Source organism: Coptis chinensis, chromosome 6 (genome assembly GCF_015680905.1).
Source record: "Coptis chinensis isolate HL-2020 chromosome 6, ASM1568090v1, whole genome shotgun sequence".
NCBI classification, from domain to species: Eukaryota; Viridiplantae; Streptophyta; class Magnoliopsida; order Ranunculales; family Ranunculaceae; genus Coptis; species Coptis chinensis.
The window spans coordinates 91378562-91396883 of NC_141461.1; the positions used below are offsets into that span (position 1 = coordinate 91378562).

General features: G+C 36.7%; 1 protein-coding gene and 2 pseudogenes across 15 annotated transcripts; all 3 read left to right on the plus strand.

Moving 5' to 3' along the window:
• The first annotated feature begins 238 nt into the window (after positions 1–238).
• LOC147495376 (L-type lectin-domain containing receptor kinase IV.2 pseudogene) lies at positions 239–2807 on the plus strand (annotated as a pseudogene). Its single transcript, XR_015197471.1, has 2 exons — positions 239–2534; positions 2570–2807. The product of XR_015197471.1 is annotated as an L-type lectin-domain containing receptor kinase IV.2 pseudogene (transcript).
• A 2227-nt stretch (positions 2808–5034) lies between these two features.
• On the plus strand, positions 5035–7345 carry LOC147495377 (L-type lectin-domain containing receptor kinase SIT2 pseudogene; annotated as a pseudogene).
• A 691-nt stretch (positions 7346–8036) lies between these two features.
• LOC147495378 (uncharacterized) lies at positions 8037–14654 on the plus strand. 14 transcript variants are annotated; one of them, XM_086564011.1, is made up of 12 exons: positions 8038–8495; positions 8589–8609; positions 8984–9146; positions 10173–10214; positions 10375–10549; positions 10966–11063; positions 12041–12079; positions 12294–12512; positions 12899–12955; positions 13034–13120; positions 13203–13349; positions 13475–13809. In XM_086564011.1, the coding sequence occupies exons 5-8, from the start codon at positions 10457–10459 to the stop codon at positions 12391–12393; spliced, it is 330 nt and encodes a 109-aa protein (XP_086420137.1). In that variant the 5' UTR covers positions 8038–8495; positions 8589–8609; positions 8984–9146; positions 10173–10214; positions 10375–10456; the 3' UTR covers positions 12394–12512; positions 12899–12955; positions 13034–13120; positions 13203–13349; positions 13475–13809. The 14 variants fall into 14 exon arrangements, 13 of the variants coding, with proteins under 13 accessions (XP_086420142.1, XP_086420144.1, XP_086420137.1 ...); XM_086564016.1 differs by lacking the exon at positions 12041–12079 and having other exon boundaries at positions 8037–8495; positions 10375–10622; XM_086564015.1 differs by lacking the exon at positions 12041–12079 and having other exon boundaries at positions 8039–8495.
• The last annotated feature ends 3668 nt before the right edge of the window (positions 14655–18322 follow it).

Genomic DNA, 18322 nt, shown 5'->3' on the forward strand with positions numbered 1-18322 from the left:
CGGTTTTTCTGGAAGATTCATAAATTACATATAATGGCTCCATCCTCTTCATTGGTGGTCATTGTCACCGTAACAACGCACTGTAAAGTAACAGACTACATATTGGAATTTATTATCTTTTTCAATACAGAGGAAGGAAAGTAACAATTTTATTTGTGATTTTTCATTTTGCAGAAAGAAATAAAAATGGATGTGAGCGAAAAAAAAGAATGATTTGGAGAGAATGGAATAAATCTTTGAATTGATTAGATTTTTATTAACTATAGTTAATCAATAATTGAAATAATTGAAGAGTACTCATAGGTGGAGATGTGATAGAGAGAGTACTCTGATGGAGATGTGCTGGAGACTTTTCGCTCGTCCAGTGAAAATTTTCTCGTTAAAGGTGCTCACAATGCTGTAAGAGGACTTGACATTCAAACATGTTTCCTAGGTTCTTTTGGTCGTTTTTCTTAGCCGGTAGTATTGCAACTGCCTTAGGAGATCATGGTTTTCTTTACAACGGCTTCAAAAATGCTAATTTGAGCCTGGATGGCCTAGCGGAGATCACAGGGAACGGCCTCTTGAGGCTAACCAACAACACCAAGCAAATGACAGGTCATGCCTTCCATCCGAAACCATTTCAGTTCAAGAACCTGTCATCAAATGGTAGCACTCTTTCCTTCTCTACTACTTTTGTGTTTGCAATTGTCCCCAAATATAGTGATTTAAGTGGTCCCGGTATTTGCTTTGTTGTTGCACCATCAAGAAGCCTACCAGGAGCTCTACCAACCCAATATCTCGGCCTTTTCAATTACACCAGTAATGGGGATCCATCCAATCATGTTGTTGCTGTGGAGTTTGATACTGTCGTTAACAAAGAGTTTGGTGACATCAATGATAACGATATTGGAATTGATCTAAATAACTTAACGTCAGCCGTATCTGCTTCTGCAAAGTACTATACTGGTGGCAATTACAAGAATCTAAGCCTAATTAGTGGCCAACAGATGCAAGTCTGGATTGAGTATGATGGATTGGAAAAAAAACTCAATGTTACAATTGCTCCAATTAAGCTACCTAAACCCCAAATTCCACTTCTGTCTTTCTCACATAATATTTCATCCATCATCTTAGACTCCATGTACGTGGGATTCTCATCGTCAACAGGCACAATTATAACATCACATTACATCCTAGGATGGAGCTTTCAGATGAACGGGCAAGCACAGGCACTCGATCTATCACGACTTCCCAAGCTCCCTCGAATAGGACCTAAGGAGAAGTCCAAGGCTTTGACGATTGGACTACCTATCATTATACCCGTTTTTGTAGTAACCATCATTTCTATCACATTCTTTATGATAAGAAGGAAGCGAAAGTATGCGGAACTATTCGAAGATTGGGAGCTTCGTTCTGGATCTCATAGGTTCTCATACAAAGATCTCTACATTGCTACTAAGGGATTTAGGGACAAGGAGCTCCTCGGTATTGGTGGCTTCGGTAGAGTTTATAAAGGCGTATTACCCTCTTCGAAAATTGAAGTTGCAGTAAAGAGAGTCTCCCACGAATCCAAACAAGGGATTAAGGAGTTCATCGCCGAGATAGTAAGTATTGGCCAGCTTAGGCATCGAAATTTGGTGCAACTTCTTGGATACTGCAGGAGAAAAGGTGAGCTACTCTTGGTCTATGACTTTATGCCTCATGGAAGTCTAGACAAGTTCCTCTTTTGTCCAATGAGTTCAAGGCTTAACTGGAGTCAAAGATTTTGGGTCATCAAAGGTGTAGCCTCTGGGCTACTTTATTTGCACGATGAGTGGGAACAGGTTGTGATTCATAGAGATGTCAAGGCTAGCAATGTGCTAATCGATGGTGAATTTAATGGAAGGTTAGGTGATTTTGGGCTTGCAAGACTATATGACCATGGAACAAATCCTCAAACGACTCATGTTGTGGGGACGCTCGGCTATCTCGCACCTGAGATGACTCGAACTGGGAAGGGAACTACGAGCACAGATGTTTTCGCCTTTGGAGCTTTTCTTCTCGAAGTTGCATGCGGAAGGAGGCCAATAGAGCTGCAAGCATCTGATACGAAGACAGTTCTGGTGGACTGGGTGGTTTCTTGTTGGAGTAGAGGGGCAATTCTTGAGACCGCTGACCCAAATTTGGGAAGTGATTACATTACGGAGGAAATGGAGTTGGTGCTGAAGCTTGGTTTGCTTTGTTCTCACAGCGTACCCGCAGCTAGACCAAGCATGAGGCAAGTAGTGCAATTTTTGGACAAAGACGTTCCTCTTCTGGAGTTATCGTCGTTTGGTTTTAATGCCGGGTCTCTAACATGTGGACAGGAAGGGTTTGATGAATTTGTTTCGTCATCATACCCTTCTACGGATCTAATAAATTATCTGGGATCATCTTCAGTTGCAGAGTCACTCCTCTCATCTGGTGGTTGATGCTTCTATACAGTACAATTTAGAAACACAATGTCCTTTGCAGTGCTTAGTTAATTTGGTGCAGGCTGTGAATTATTAACTATCCATGTTTTGAAATCTGATGTCAACAAGATGCACTTAAAAACAAGTTAAGTGAGGATTAATATAGTTGGCTAATGAATAGCGAGATCTGAGGCCTGATGTTAGTCTTGTGCAATAGTGAAATCAGGGAACGTAGCAGATTGTATAGAGCAATTGATTGGTGTTGTTCACTAGTTCTGTAAACAAGTAGTAGTTTTAGTTTGATGAAACTTTATTTCTATTATCAGGTTGATTATAGGCATCTTTATTTTTTAAATATACTCTCTAAATTAATAAGATAAATTTGCTTCAAAATTCTTTTATGTTGTGTAATTATTGAAGATCTTGTCTTTAGCTTCCCATACCAAGTCTACTGTGAGTCTCTATGAAGTTAATTTTGTTCTAGCTCACGTTTGCTTTCATCGAATACTGGTCAAGGAAATTATTCTCGGATAATGGCAGATCTTTCCCTAGGTTCCAAGTGTTATATCCTGCCATTCATACAAATCAATTATCCTATTAACTTATATCTGCTTTAGAGTTTTTAAACATGTGTATACATTCATTACAGGAAGGGAAATATGTATTCAGGTACGCCCATGAAAAATGACAGGAGCAAAATTCTGTACTCTGGGACAGTACAATGAATTCCAACCAACAGTAAGAAATTAATAATCGTACAAAACTACAAACTACCAAGTGAATGATTATTTATGAATTTGTATACGATTAACAGCTTAGCTGGTCGCCTGGTCTTCAAGAACATAGTCGCTCCTTCAACAGTTGAAACAGCCACCACAAGTTCAACTTCATAACGATTACATTATCAACCTGATAATCGAAATAGGAAAAGGTAAACCATTTCAAATTCGCTGATTGAAAGCAAAATTAAAGTTGAGAATGTCAGTAAAAGTATAAAGACGGGCAATCATTTAACAGAAATAATATTACTGGTATCAGCAGACAATTAACATGTCCAAAGCAACATATTTATCCTAAACATCCAAGAATATATATGAACATGCATGAAACTTTAAGGACCAGCGCTTAGCAATAAAATTTCCTCTCACAACCTAAAAAAGAAGAACAATTTCAAGCAACAAATATTTATAAGTCTAACTTTCCTTCATCACTTTCTGGTATTGAGCAATTCTTCTCTGTAAATCATCGTACAAAGAGTTCAATGATCATGGCATTTCACCCATCAAGTACGTGTTTTACATAAGAAAAAGTGTATAGGGATGAAAAGCCAAGAACACGAAGTCTTTGGAGGGAGATGGAACACCATGAAAAATTGAAAAGGATCTAGTAAATGACAACAACTAATAATTATTCATACAACAGGGTGAATTCTTTGGAACTATATATAGGCAGGCAGGCAGCCCACTTTATACTGGATCAATGAATCTTACACCTCGTACAAAATCGCACCATATTTCAAACTGGGTAAGATAATAACTACAATTCAATGATTGAATGTATCTGGTCACTCTTACAATATATATACCAACAGCAAATTGGGATCTAATATAAATGTAATATAATGCTTATGAACTATTTTGTATGTACTTGTGGCTTTAGAATCATTTTGCAATATCATTAGCAACAACGTATCCTAAATGTCGATAAAATCATATGGAGCTTCTCAGTTGGCGCACATCAGGACCATTAAACTATGAAGAGTTGTAGACTCTGAGTGAAAAAATGTGTAAGTAATAACGGTGTGTCATATTGAAAGCTACTCCACTGTTTTCATTCTCTAGATTTGATTTCTGGTGTCCTCAACTCCCATTTTCTACTATTTAAGAAAGCCAACTTCAACATCCCTTTTAGGGATTCTGAAAAAGAAAAACCTAATCTGATACATGGTTTAGAGACTTAATCAAAGTGCAAGATGGCGATTTGCTGCTCAAGAGAAAACAGGGAACTGTACTTGGCCAGTTGGGCTATTACAATTATATTGCTTCAAACATATATATAGGGGGTCTCTGCCTCTTTGGTACATAGGTTACAGTTCATCAGCTTCAACAATTGTGTTGCTGTAATCGTTCAGTCGCTTACTTGCTCCAGATCACTTCACTCTTTTATAACAAGTATGTTTTCTAACCTGTATACAATTTACACGAGTGCCTTTGCGCCAAAGGACCCGCACCACACCCATTTGATCATGAATACCTTGTAGGCCTACTTCTTGTAGGTAATTGAATTGTAGTGTAGGACTAACTTGCTCGATAATCATTACAGAAACGAAATCCAAAAAATCTTTAAGAGTCTCAATTATTAGAACTAAATAATTTATCAAATGGGAATTTGATGAGTCACTCGATTCTTCAAGATTTGGTCAGATTGAATCTTTAGAAGTCTTCTAAAATAGAAAACTCGAATACATCTTCTAAATCTGGATTGTTTTATTTAAACTTTGTTTTCTAGGAAGTTTTACTTGACTTATTACTGCTTCTAAGCTGAGCATTTGCCGTTTAATGGTTTTCCATGTTTCATAAAAGCCAACATCGTAGTGTATCATTTTACTGAGTATCTTGGAAACTGACGAAATGCTTGGAATTTAGTTATTTAAAAAGGTGCTTATAATTCTGTAAGAGGACATGACATTCAAACATGTTTCCTATGCTCGTTTGGTTGTTTTTCTTAGCCACTAGCTTTGCGACTGCCTTAGAAGATTCTGGTTTTATTTACAACGGCTTCAAAGATGCTAATTTGAGCCTGGATGGCCTAGCGGAGATCACAGGAAACGGCCTCTTGAGGCTAACAACAACACCAAGCAACAGAAAGGTCATGCTTTCTATCCGAAACCATTTCAGTTCCTATCATCAAATGGTAGCACTTTTTCCTTCTCTAGTACTTTTGTGTTTGCGATTGTCCCCATGTATCGTGATTTAAGTGGTCACGGTATTTGCTTTGTTGTTGCACCATCGAGAAGCCTACCAGGAGCGCTTCCAAGCCAATATCTTGGCCTTTTCAATGACACCAGTAATGGGGATCCATTGCTGTGGAGCTTGATACTATCTATAGCTCAGAGTTTGGTGACATAAATGATAACCATGTTGGTATTGATCTAAATAACTTAAGGTCAGCCATATCTGGTCCTGCAAAGTACTATCTCGATCGTACTGGTGGCAATTACAAGAATCTAAGCCTACTTAGTGGCCAACAGATGCAAGTCTGGATCGAGTATGATGGATTGGAAAAAAAAACTCAATGTTACAATTGCTCCAATTAAGGTACCTAAACCCCAAATTCCACTCTTGTCTTTGTCGTATGATCTTTCATCCATCATCTTAGACTCCGTGTACGTGGGCTTCTCATCGTCTACAGGCTCAGTTTTAACATCACATTACATACTAGGATGGAGCTTTCAGATGAATGGGCAAGCTCAAGCATTTGACCTATCTCGGCTCCCTAAGCTCCCTCCAGTAGGACCACAGGAGCAATCCAAGATTTTGACAATTGGATTGCCAGTAAGTCTTGCAGTTCTTTTGTTAACCGTGGCGTCTATCACATTTATTGTGATAAGATGGAAGAAAAAGTACGCTGAAGTATTCGAGGATTGGGAACTTAAATACGGACCACATAGGTTTTCATACAAAGATCTATACGTAGCTACAAAGCGATTCAGAGATAAGGAGCTCCTAGGCGTCGGTGGCTTTGGTCGAGTCTATAAAGGTATACTGCCCACTTCCAAAATCGAAGTTGCAGTGAAGCGAGTCTCACATGAATCAAAACAAGGGATTAAAGAGTTTATCGCAGAGATAGTAAGTATTGGCCAGCTTAGACATCGGAACATAGTACAACTTCTTGGATATTGCCTGCGAAAAGGTGAGCTCCTTTTGGTCTATGATTATATGCCTAATGGGAGTCTAGACAACTTCCTGTTCTGTCCATCAAGTTCAAGGCTCAGTTGGAGACAAAGATTTCAAATCATCAAAGGTGTAGCCTCTGGGCTAGTTTATCTGCACGAAGAGTGGGAGCAGGTTGTGATTCATAGAGATGTCAAAGCGAGTAATGTGCTAGTAGATTGTGAATGGAATGGAAGATTGGGAGATTTCGGGCTTGCGCGTTTGTATGACCACGGAACAAATCCTCTGACCACACATGTGGTAGGGACACTTGATTATATTGCACCAGAAATGACTAAAACAGGAAAGGCGACAACGAGCACTGATGTTTTTTCTTTTGGAGCTTTTCTGCTTGAAGTTGCATGTGGGAGGAGGCCAATAGAACCGCAAGAACTAGATGAGAGTATAGCTCTGGTGGACTGGGTCGTTTCTTGTTGGAACAGAGGGGTAATCCTTGAGACTACTGATCTAAGTTTGCAAAGTGATTATGTAAGAGGAAGTGGAGTTGGTATTGAAACTTGGTTTGCTTTGTTCTCACCCGATACCCACAGCTAGGCCAAGCATGAGACAGGTAGTGCAGTATTTGGAGAAAGATATGCCTCTACCGCAATTATCCTCTCTTAGTTTTAGTTCTGGAGGTCTAGTACCTGTACATGGTACTGAAGGTGATGGCGATTTTGTCATCTCATCTCATTCTTCTCTAGATAGATCGTCATCTGTAGCAGATTCGCTCCTCTCAGGTGGTCGTTGGTCACTATACAACTCGGAAAATATAGTATGCTGGGGGATCTTAGTCCAATCTGCTGCCACATATAACCGTCCGGTTTCCGTAACATGTACCTCAAACAAAATGACAAATGACTGATCTTACATCAGTTTTTTCTCAAAATTATTTTCTCCTTCAATATAGTTTTTATTTTCTTTAGAATGCATTTTGCATATATGTTCGGCAAATCTCGTGGAGCATACTTGGAAACTAAACCACCAAAACGATTCATATGATCAACATCTTTGCATACCGATCACCATCAAGTTGTCCAATACATTAACCATACATGTCTGGTTAACTGAGTGATTGTTTTGCTATGCCAAAAACAGGGCATCTAGCAGATACTAAACAACAACTTAGGTGAATTTGTTTCTATTCTGATGTTAGTTAATAGTAGGAGTCTGGTATCAAACCATTGAGAGTCAACCATAAGATCTGCTCCTCCTTTCTCAGGATATGCCAAAGCCTACGTGTACGTGTACCCACAAGAATAGGTGGAGCTAATATTTCAAGTTCTAACATCATTGATCTGCGTCAATTCTCATCATTTAATTGGTTGATCAGTGTTCACTGATTTAAAAGCATTTGAGGCGTACGCCTCAAGGCGAGGGCGTACCTAAAATGCCCTAAATGCATTGAGTAAGTCATTTGTGCACAGTGCACTGGAAGGGTACGCTTCAGCGTTCTTGAAGCGTACGCCTCAGTAGTGAGGGGTAAGCCTCCATAGCAAAAAAAATTAGACCATAATATCTTTTTTGATTTTTGATTTTTATATTTTTAGTGTAAGTGGACATCAACTTTAAAACTGTGAACTACATTCTTTATCATCTTCTCTATTTATTTTCCATTTTAAGAGTGGAACTATCAACCTTAGACCAATAGAACTATAGAAGTCACCATTTTACAACTGAACTAATCTTATATATAATGGGAAAACTAGCCGCCGTTTATTAGTTCCCCTATCTTTGGTTTTAACCCAAACTTTTAAATCACAAGGGTACCCAAAAGTTTCACCCAAAAATATCTGGACAGTTTTAAATTGAAGGGTATGTTTGTCATTCAACAACCATTTTTTTTTTTTTTTTGCTCTTCATAGAAAAGGCATTTTAGTAAGTTTATCTATTCCCAAACTGAAAAACAGTCGCATCGCTTCGCCTGTTTTCCCCAAATAACTGTTCGTCTTCGCTACTCTCTCCCAAAAAAATTCGAATCTCCTTCAATAATGACCAATCATCCCTCTTTCAGATCTTTCTATCTCCGGCTGTCATAGAAAAAAAAAAGACGTCTTTCAATCCCTCGATGATTTCTCCATCTTCGTTATCGTATCCTCTCTCCCTCATTGTTACCAACGTTTAATACTTTGCAACCTCAATGGATGAGGTTAGTTTGATGATTTATTTTTTCTTAAAGTTTCTTAATCAAATTCTAATTCACTGAATTCCTAATTTGTTATTCTTTGTTTCCAATTTGTAGGCAATCCTTCTTCATAAACTGGTGCGCTCCTTTCTATTGTACATTTACCCCATTTTTGTTTCCTTTTCATTTTCCACTGAGAAAATCCATCTGAATAATTTACTGCCATGACATATGAAAAAAAAATGTTCGTCTTCTCCATTCCTGACCGAACAACTGCCTAAGGTGTCTGTTCCTATAAAAGATTGTTCCACATACTTACATTGATCTTTCCCATTTTGCCTTGATATGACAAAGCTTGGTACCTCAAAAAAGAGTGAACTAGGTGTTTCTACATAGCTACTCATCACGTGTCAATTGTCAGAGTTATTTTCTGTCCCTTATGAAAACCACTATTTACATCTTTTATTTTGGTCTCCGGATGGGTGACTAATTAAGTAGTTAATCTGTATCAGGACGGAGCGTTCGCACAACTGAAGGTCTGGCAGAGCGCATCTACCGCAGTGGTTTTCTTTCTAAGCCCACACGTTACATTTCATGCCATGTTGTTGGTGATGCTTGCTGCCATTGGCATCTCAGTAGCTTGCTTTCTGTTTCTTATGCTAAAGATTGAAAGAGGTGAGTTGTTAATTTCTCTCTCTGGTATTTTAATTTCTTAGTTTCTAATTTCACTTTTCCTTATATTTTTCCTAATTTCTTTTCTCCTAGATCATCAAACCGTTACGTGATTCGTTTCCATTTTACATGATTATATATGTTACATGATTCTATTTGTTCTTATTTTGTTTTTACCGTTTCGCAGTGTTTCACACGTTGGTTGATTTACTACCTAGAACCTAAGCAGTTAAAATCAGTTTTTGAAACTAATCGGTCGAGGAGCGATATGCGATTAATCGGTTAATCGGTGATTTAATCGGTTATATCAGATGTATATATTTGATGTTTTCAAAATATATATTAGTATAATCATACCAAATATTTCTAAACAGTGATCCGAGATACAACAAAAAATATCAAATTCTCATAATCACATCTAACTAGCTCAATTTTGGAGTACTACAGATATGTCAAACACAAAAATTACGTTAAATATTTAAAGGAATAAGGGGATTGAGAAGCAATAATATTTATTAGAGAGATAATACAATAATTTGTATATTTAACTTTCGTTAAAGAGGGGAAAATAAGTAAACTCTTAGCTTTGTGTATTGATTGGGTTCTATTATTATTAATACGGTCTAAGAATCTAATTCGTTAATTTTACGTATTTTTTTGGATGGGAAACCGATATTTTTAATAATATTTTTTCCCGATTTAGCGAGAAATCGGTCATCTCGGCCAATTAATCGGTCAATTCGGTGATTAAATCGGTTCGGTGAGAAAAAATAAAAAAATCGGTTAAAACTAATCGGTTTATGAGCGATACACGATTAATCGGCCGATTAATCCGATATTGATAGCATAGCCTAGAACACCCACGTTTGCTTTGCCATTGCGTTAATTTTATCGATGTCATTATTCCGTGTTACTGTTCTATTTTGAGTTTTAATTTTTTTGGTATTTAGTTCTTCCTCCTACATTCTTTCCAACCATTAATTTAAAATTTGAAATTTATTTGTGTTTATTACTGTTTTTAATTTTCAGCATCCCATAGACAAACTCTCCCCACGTTCACATATCCTACGGGTATGCGCGTTACCGTCTTTCAGCGTCAGGCTAAATACACATAAGTTTAGATAATTTAAGTTTGCCTTTTAGTGGTTTGCGTTTCTAATTTACTTAATTGTGTCTTCTACCTTTTAAAGGATACTGCTTTCAGATTGTTGATTGTTCTAAGTGTCTGCAGATAATCACAATCTCAACACCCCTACAACCTCAGCACCACTTGAATCAACAAGGGCATCCAGGATAAGCACTGGGTTTTAAAGATGTGTCGCACATTTCGTTCTACATCAAAACTTCCGCCCTTACATGCTGCCCTAAATTGTGTTTCCTTTTCAAAGCAGTTTCTCAAGTTCAAGGTATTGGTGCAAGTTCAATATGCCCTTTATTTTGTCCATAGGTGGGCATGCAACTTTCAAATAATTTGTGTTGGTAAGTGTATCGTACTTATTAATGCCCACATGAGACTCTAAGTTCATAACGCTTACTAGGGGGATTTTTTTGAACTCAATTTCACTCATTATTGACCGCTCTATAGAACTAAACTTAGATAATTTTTGTTTGGTTTGTTTTTTTGGTATTTTTTCTTTTAAATATAGCTCTTATGTGCTCTTATCCTCATCCTGCAATTTGTCTGCTATACTTTTCTACATGAATACAAAGAGGGAAAATACATGAAGAGAAGCGGTTGATCTGTGGAGTTTAGAATATACTCTGATTAGCACACGTCATTTTGGTGATATTCTGATCAGTGCTATTCTTTTTTTTTCTTTAGTGTTTTGATGTCAAAAATAGAGGGACTCATCACTCATATCCTGCTGTTATGCCATTATGGTGGGGTTCAAGTGTTCGACCAAAACATTCTCTAAAGAGGTATCATTCTTTTCTCACATTTTCTTTTATTCGTTGGAATGGTTTTCCTTCCTTATTGAGCTATAGGTTAAATTATATAATTTTAAGTGAGATTGGGGATCTCTGTGTATGCATTATATGGTTAAGGACTATTAAGTTTGGAACGTTTATGGGCATAAAAATAAGTTGATTGTTTCATTCAAAAAGCACGGAGATTGAATTCGTTTCATCACAGTCTGGTATTCTGGGAATCCCCATGATTCCAGGAGGTACTGTTGTTTGTCACACCCTATAATAGTGAAGAAATTGTCGAGTCCTACCACACCTAGGACTCACTGATCTTATAAGTTTTAAGCTTTATGTGATTTAACCAGGGGTTGGGAGCTTGCAGCCCAAAATTTATTTTGCTGAGATTTCCATTAAAATTTCTGACGAAACATCACTTTTATTATTTGTGTAAGTTGATTTATAGTCTTTTTCAGATCATTGGTATTGAATATATTGTATTTTATCCCAAGCGCTAGCATAAGTTGATTTATATTCTTGGTGTTGAATAAATTGTGTTGATTATATTGAGTTCTATCCCAAATGATTGATGTCATTGAATGTTTTCTTTTCTACCTTTTCAATTAGCTTCAGAGTGTTGTATTGAGAAAATGTATACATCAAAGTTAAACGGGCTGAAGTTTTGCTTACTGCCCTTCATCTCTAAGTTTTTGCATTTCGTCCAATTTAATTTTATTTCATCTTTGTGTTTGTCCCTGTGGTTCGACTAACACCAGAAACACCCAATCGGATGTAAGCAACGAATGACTAATACTCGAAGAAGACATCTGCTTAGTATTAGGGATAGAAATAGATATCGAACGCGGTTTCAAACCCCACATTCATTTACTCCTGCTGAATGTATCACACATAATTTATTTTTATCAATTTCTCTATTTTTTTTAAGGAACTTTGTTTATTGGCTTTAATTTGTGACGCTCATTGTTTTACAGTCTCGACATCCCATACACAAACACACAATGTAGATCAAGGTATAGTGTCAAACTCAATGCTTACTTTAATCTGCCAATCTCACTTTGGCAAGATCTTTGAAAGTTTTTGAGGACTTCGATATTAGGATCCACAATGGGTTGAAAAAGAAAATAGGATTCCAACGTGGATCATGCATAGAGACACTTTTATTATTCCCAAGCTATTTGTGTTTACATGTGCTGAATGTTAAATATTGCTCTTGGTTGTTTGCAGAATGTTAAATATTGCTGTGGAAATGATACCTTGCCAGATGTATTTAGCATTAATAAAGGTGATTTGCTATCGTATCAACCTTATGCCATGGGACGTATGAAGTATATCTGGGGTGAGGACAAAAAAGGATTGAGACCTATTCTCTGACTTTCACCCAATTTCCCGCTTCAGACAGAAGAACTCCTTCCTTTGCTTGATATTCTCGCAAACAAGGTCAAGGTAATCCGTCGTCTAAGAGAACTTCTTACTACAAATCTTCCACCAGGAACTTTTCCTGTTAAGGTTGCTATTCCTGTGGTTCCTACTATCAGCGTGTTGGTCACATTTACGAAGTTTGAAGAGTTGCAGCCATTGGATGAGTTCTCTACGCCTCCTTTAAGTCCTCGTGTTGCAGGCAATGAAAGCCCAAAGATCATGATGCAGCTACCACCGGGTTCATTGTGGCTGCAATGGATAAAAGCCCCTATGAATTGTTGAAGTTTGTTCAATTTGGAATCCTCAATCTATAAATTGTTGATTTAGTTTATAGAATTAATTGTTTTGTGTAGTTATTGGTTGTTATCTATTAGTTTGCTTAATAATATGATTGTATTTTCTTTCGGCAGGATCTCTATATCAGTATTGGTTGGCCTCTATACTGAAAATATGGACATGCATATGAGGTAATTTCTTAGACCATGCTCGCCTTAAAGTCACGTTGACTGAATTGCAATTTGGTTTAAGCGTTATTGTTTAATCAGGCATTCAGGTTAATCGTGAATGATCCTGACTCCATTTTAAACTCACTTACACGCGAGATTAAGGAAGTTGGTCCAGATGGGAAGGAGGTAACTACAATTCGCGCCGCTCATTATTTGGTAGTAGAAGGTATTCTGTATGTGTTTAACTTATCAATTGCTCACTATACAGGTGACTAAGCTGGTACCCGCTGTGTCAGATGAGATTAAAGATGCTCTTTTAATCAACATTAGGAGGCGCATGACCCTACAGCCGCTGAAAATACAAGCAGACATTGAAATGAAATGTTTTCAGATGGATTGGGTTCTTCACATCAAGGTCATGATCTCATACTGTTGTCTTTAATTCATTTCGTTTCTTTTGCTAATATGATTTGGTTAGCTTATTTGCCCAAATTTAAGTTGTTGTAGCCCGTAATACATCCATTCTTCTCCATTTTACAGGCTGGAATGCGGAAAGCTGAAGCTGCTGGAAATGAGGATTGTCCTGTCAAGATGATTGCTCTTCACATTGCTGGCCCTCTCAACCTCCGCGCATCTCCAAGAGTTCGAGGCATATATTAAGAAGTTGATCAATAATCCTATGTTCTATTCTTTGTCATATACTATCCCTGGTGTCTCCAACGGTTGCAGCATTCACATGTTATCTTAAATTCTTAATCGTGAACTCATACTGCTTGCATCAGTTCTAATTTTTGTTTTGATCCAGCTCCAAATTTGAGAAGTAGAACTGCACCGTATAAATAAATATATAATGTCACTAACTCGTTGTTCCTTCCTTCCATTGGCAAGTCTACTACAGGAAGCAAGAGCAAGCTTAGCTCCTCTTTTGATTTTTTTTTCTCAATGGAGAGTAATGAGCTTCCAAGCTTCCATTGGCAAGTCTACTACGAGGAAGCAAGAGCAAGCTTAGCTCCTTTTGATTTTTTTTTTTTCAATGGATTCTAGGATGGATGTTCACATTCCAAATTATTTTAGTCCAGTTGGTTCCAACTCTTCTTTTTATAATGTTTTGCCATGCAGAGGCAGTACAGACTTTCTTTTGACGTCTAAGCACCAGATCGATCTTTCTATTCAAACCCCTTTTTCTAATAATATATATGTCAAGCGTCAAACCGCCTTAAAATAGTTTCCGTTGTGTTGACATAGTCAGTTCATTGTTCAGGAGGAAGGACTTGACTGCAGCATTGCCCCCTTTCATTTCACTCTTGCTGAAGTTCAGAGCTTCAACGATTAATTTATATATCCTATCCAATTATGTTTCGATCTATCCCCATTGCCAACTGGCCACTAAGCTCTACAAGTCACTTCATTCATAACCAGTCCATAAAGATTATTGACATGATTTGTGGTACTACATAAATTCCCCTTCCTTTTTCATATATTTATGGCTGCACAAATATTAGCAAAATAATCCGTCCCAATTCTGAGGCTAGCTTCATTACCATAGTCACATTGATCTTAGCCACCGGTATCACACTTTGGTAGCTCTACTTTTTGTTATGCAAATTTGGTTTGTGTGGTTATTGGTGCAACGAATTGTGTTTTCGCACGAGTTATGGCCATGAACTCAATCTGTATGTTCTCTGCGTAATTCAGCAATGCAATATCTTTATAATTATGTTATGAAGACAGTGTACATCAGTTTTTTTACTATATCGTTTCATCGATAGTTACTTCTATCTTAGTGCCTCCGCCCTCAAATACGCTAACATAGGACCTAAAATCCCAATCTTATGTCTATGTTAGAGCAGTATAGAAGCTCACTTAGACACATATACTATTATAAGACTAATACAATCCAAGTAGGTGATACCTCATTCATGAATTAGTACAGTACTCATTATCAGACTTTGACAAAGTACTCTATCTCCCCAACACTCCGCATAGATGTACATTTTTACCCATTCCTAATGCACCAAAGGCACCACTGACAGACCAAACAAATAAAGAGCAAATTAAAAACTAACAAAATGGCGCTAAGGAAAAGATACTTAAGTGTTAGGCAGGAGCTAGGAGTCTTCCCTTGAGTCTTCATTCATGCCTTCATGGATCAGCCACCTACGAGATATTGTTTGAAAGCGGTTTTCTACTATTACTTTTGGAAAATGCCCATACCATAGAGATTTGTAGACAAACTAGCGAGGCCCAGGAAGGAAACAAACAACAACAGATATATCACTTCGATCTCTACTGCTTGAAGTTCAATTCCCTCAACCGTCAAAAAACTCTTCCTTCAAAATTCAAATACTAACTGCTCCAACTATCGCTAATATGGTTTTTTCAAGCAATAACCGTTCGTGCACCGAAACTGTCAGTATAAATGCAGAAATTGTTACGTTGCCAATGCCTAACTTCTTCTCTTGCTTCCCAATTTCTCACGTGGCATCTTTGGCATCTGGGAATAGCATCACCTTGCAAAAAAAGGTTTGCTCATTACTATCTTAGTCTCTTCTACAACACTTTGCATATATCAAATTAAAATGGTCACAATTTTATCCTTACTACATTGTTTCATCGTCTCATTTGTTTTTCATAGTACTGTACTTTTTTATAATGAAATAGCAATTTGACAACTACACTTTCCAGAGTGATTTATTACTTTTTTGTTATTCCTTCCCTGCTTTATATTCCTCTGACTTTAAAATTTTATAGGTTTCCTTTGAAATGGCAACGCTGACATATCTTCCTTTATCTGACATTGCAAAAGAATTGCAAGGAAAAACTATCAGATTTGATATGGTTTTGATAGACGATAAAGTTAGCCAATTTTATTTGAATTGAACAAATTCCATTTCTATTATTTTTATTGCAAACAATTACCAACTAATTTCGTATGTTTTGGTTTCAGGGAAATCAAATGCACGCAATTGTTCCAAATAATTTTTATCAAGACCTAAGACCCTTACATTCTTATCTTACAAACAATTTTGTATTAAATAATAATTTCTTGCAAAAAAAAATCGGAGAACAATTGTGGGGGTGGAGAGCCCTATCTACGACCTCATGCAAAAGTTTGTCAACTACACCAATTAAAGCATTTCGCAACCTAAGAGAATCAACTTATTCATTGAGCATCACGGGATTCTGGAGAGACATCTTGATGATGGGGAAGCACAAAATCAGGTACCTCCTCTATATCCTCCAAAGGTTGATGGAAAACCAAACAGGAAGATAACCAATAAAGAGTGAGAAGAAAATTTTCCGGCAGACAAAGAGAACAATGAAGATCGAAGACTGTGCTTGAATCCTTGCTACTTTGCAAAGTTTTCCTGGTTACAGTTTGAGCTAGAACAGTCTGATTCAAGGACTTGGTAAGTGGTTCCACCACCAGAATCCCTCTTAGAGAATATTCAGTTGCAAATGTTTCTCCTAAAGGTAGTGTGTATGAAGCCCTTTGTTGGTGTCTTTATTTGACGTTATGATCTCATTTACAGCAAGTCACCTTACCATTACTCCAAGAGTTACAGATTTACTTTGTGGATGATGTACATATTTATGGATAAGAAATTGGAACCACCTTTGTTGATGAATTGCTAAGTCTAACACACTTGGAAAATCTTCCCATCAGTTTCTGTTACTTGGCTGAATTCCCTAGATATGTCAAATCTGTCAAGTTTAAAGGCTTGAACAATTTCTTTTTTGGTTTAGAAAATGTCAACAAAGATTTCCAACCATTTAAGAAGAGAGGTGTATTTATGTGCAACTACTCCTGCCGCATGCCTTCCCATGCCCTTTCCTCAAGCGGTTGGGTAATATGCTACTCCCTTTGCTGATCCAAATCATCAACACTAAAAAAATTGACCCGATAAATTATGCCCACTTTTGCAGCTCCACCAAACAAAACATTTAAAAAGCCTATATACCACAAGAAACAAACTATTAATAATTTTTCCTAACCAATGTATTTTCTTTTTTCATCTTAACCATCTTTAATCACAATTTTTTTTCTCCCAAACTCTCAAACATCTTGCAATGCTTCTGCTGGTTAGGTGAGATTCGATTGACATTCTTAATCGTGAAACCAATAGATTTGATTGATCGTTTCAAATACAATAAGGTAAAAGTGGTTCTTCTGATTCATCATATACATTTTTTACAATGTACATCTAAAAAATATGAATTTATTACAAACTAACAACTATTTTTCAGGACTTTGATTCACTAGAATCTAATGAATTTCCTGTGTTCAATGCACAACTTCAAGAACCAAGTTATAATAGTAGCAGCATCAAGGTAAATTTGAGTTATTTATTCCCCCCCTTACCTTTATTTTATATATTAAGTTTTTTTTTTTAAATTAGATAGTACCTTTCACAAGTACTAAAAAATTGCTAATTAAAAACAAGCAACTAGATTCCTCTCCAAATATTTTTTTTCAGCACATGAAAAGGCAAAAATGCAGGTGCAGTTGAGAAAAACAATTAGCGTCTCCAAATTCATATCCAAAACAATAATGATGCGAATTATTGTACTTACAATTATCATATTATTTGCTCATATTAAATTCTATATCAATAAATCAACTATATGATTTACACATGCAACACAAGTGCCCATTTACTAAGAGTTCCTTCAACACAATTAAACCTTTCAAGCCGTAAAGAAAGCGTCATCTCTCTCGTTCCAATCTCTGTAACTCCCGTCAAAAAATTGGTTTACTATTACGAATTAAAGTTCGTATAAATTGGTTTACCAGCTAGACTGTTTATCTTTATTTGTTCTGTGTGATGGTTGTTTTGTTTTCAACATCTTCAAGTTGCATATAAAAGCCACATATTGGTTGAATATTGTTTGATTATTTATTTTTTGCTTTTGAGATAGTTATGTAGAAAATCATAATATGGAACATAAACAATAGAAAATATCGATCGTTTACTTCTTTGTTTAAGCCTGAAACCTGCAAAAAAAACAAATGCATTTGGAATTAAGTGCTAATAACATTTTCAGAATGGGGACCAATAACCAATGCAAGAATTGATCAAAGGATTGTGCGACTAACAACAGAGTTAAACAGATGAAATTCAGCGATGCGACTGGCATCCATAATTTCTTCCTTTTGATGCCACCTCCAAACAGATAGTTTGAAAAAATCATCACACCATCATTTGAATCATTGAATCTCCATACACATGAAATAAGATCCACATTCTATTGAAATTTTTTAAATGTTAGTCTTCCCACATAGATATCTTCCAGAAAACTTTAATTTACACATTTAATTCAATCCACATATTATAGCACAAATATAACAGTGTCCAATGTATTTTTCTAATTGTTTCTCAATGTGAT

Excerpts from the sequence above, each read along its gene's own strand:
- LOC147495378 (XM_086564011.1), top strand. The coding sequence starts at position 10,457 with ATGTGTCGCACATTTCGTTCTACATCAAAACTTCCGCCCTTACATGCT. Across the intron at positions 10,550-10,965 it reads AGCAGTTTCTCAAGTTCAAG|TGTTTTGATGTCAAAAATAG; the intron begins GTATTGGTGCAA and ends TTTTTTCTTTAG. Across the intron at positions 12,080-12,293 it reads AACACACAATGTAGATCAAG|AATGTTAAATATTGCTGTGG; the intron begins GTATAGTGTCAA and ends GGTTGTTTGCAG.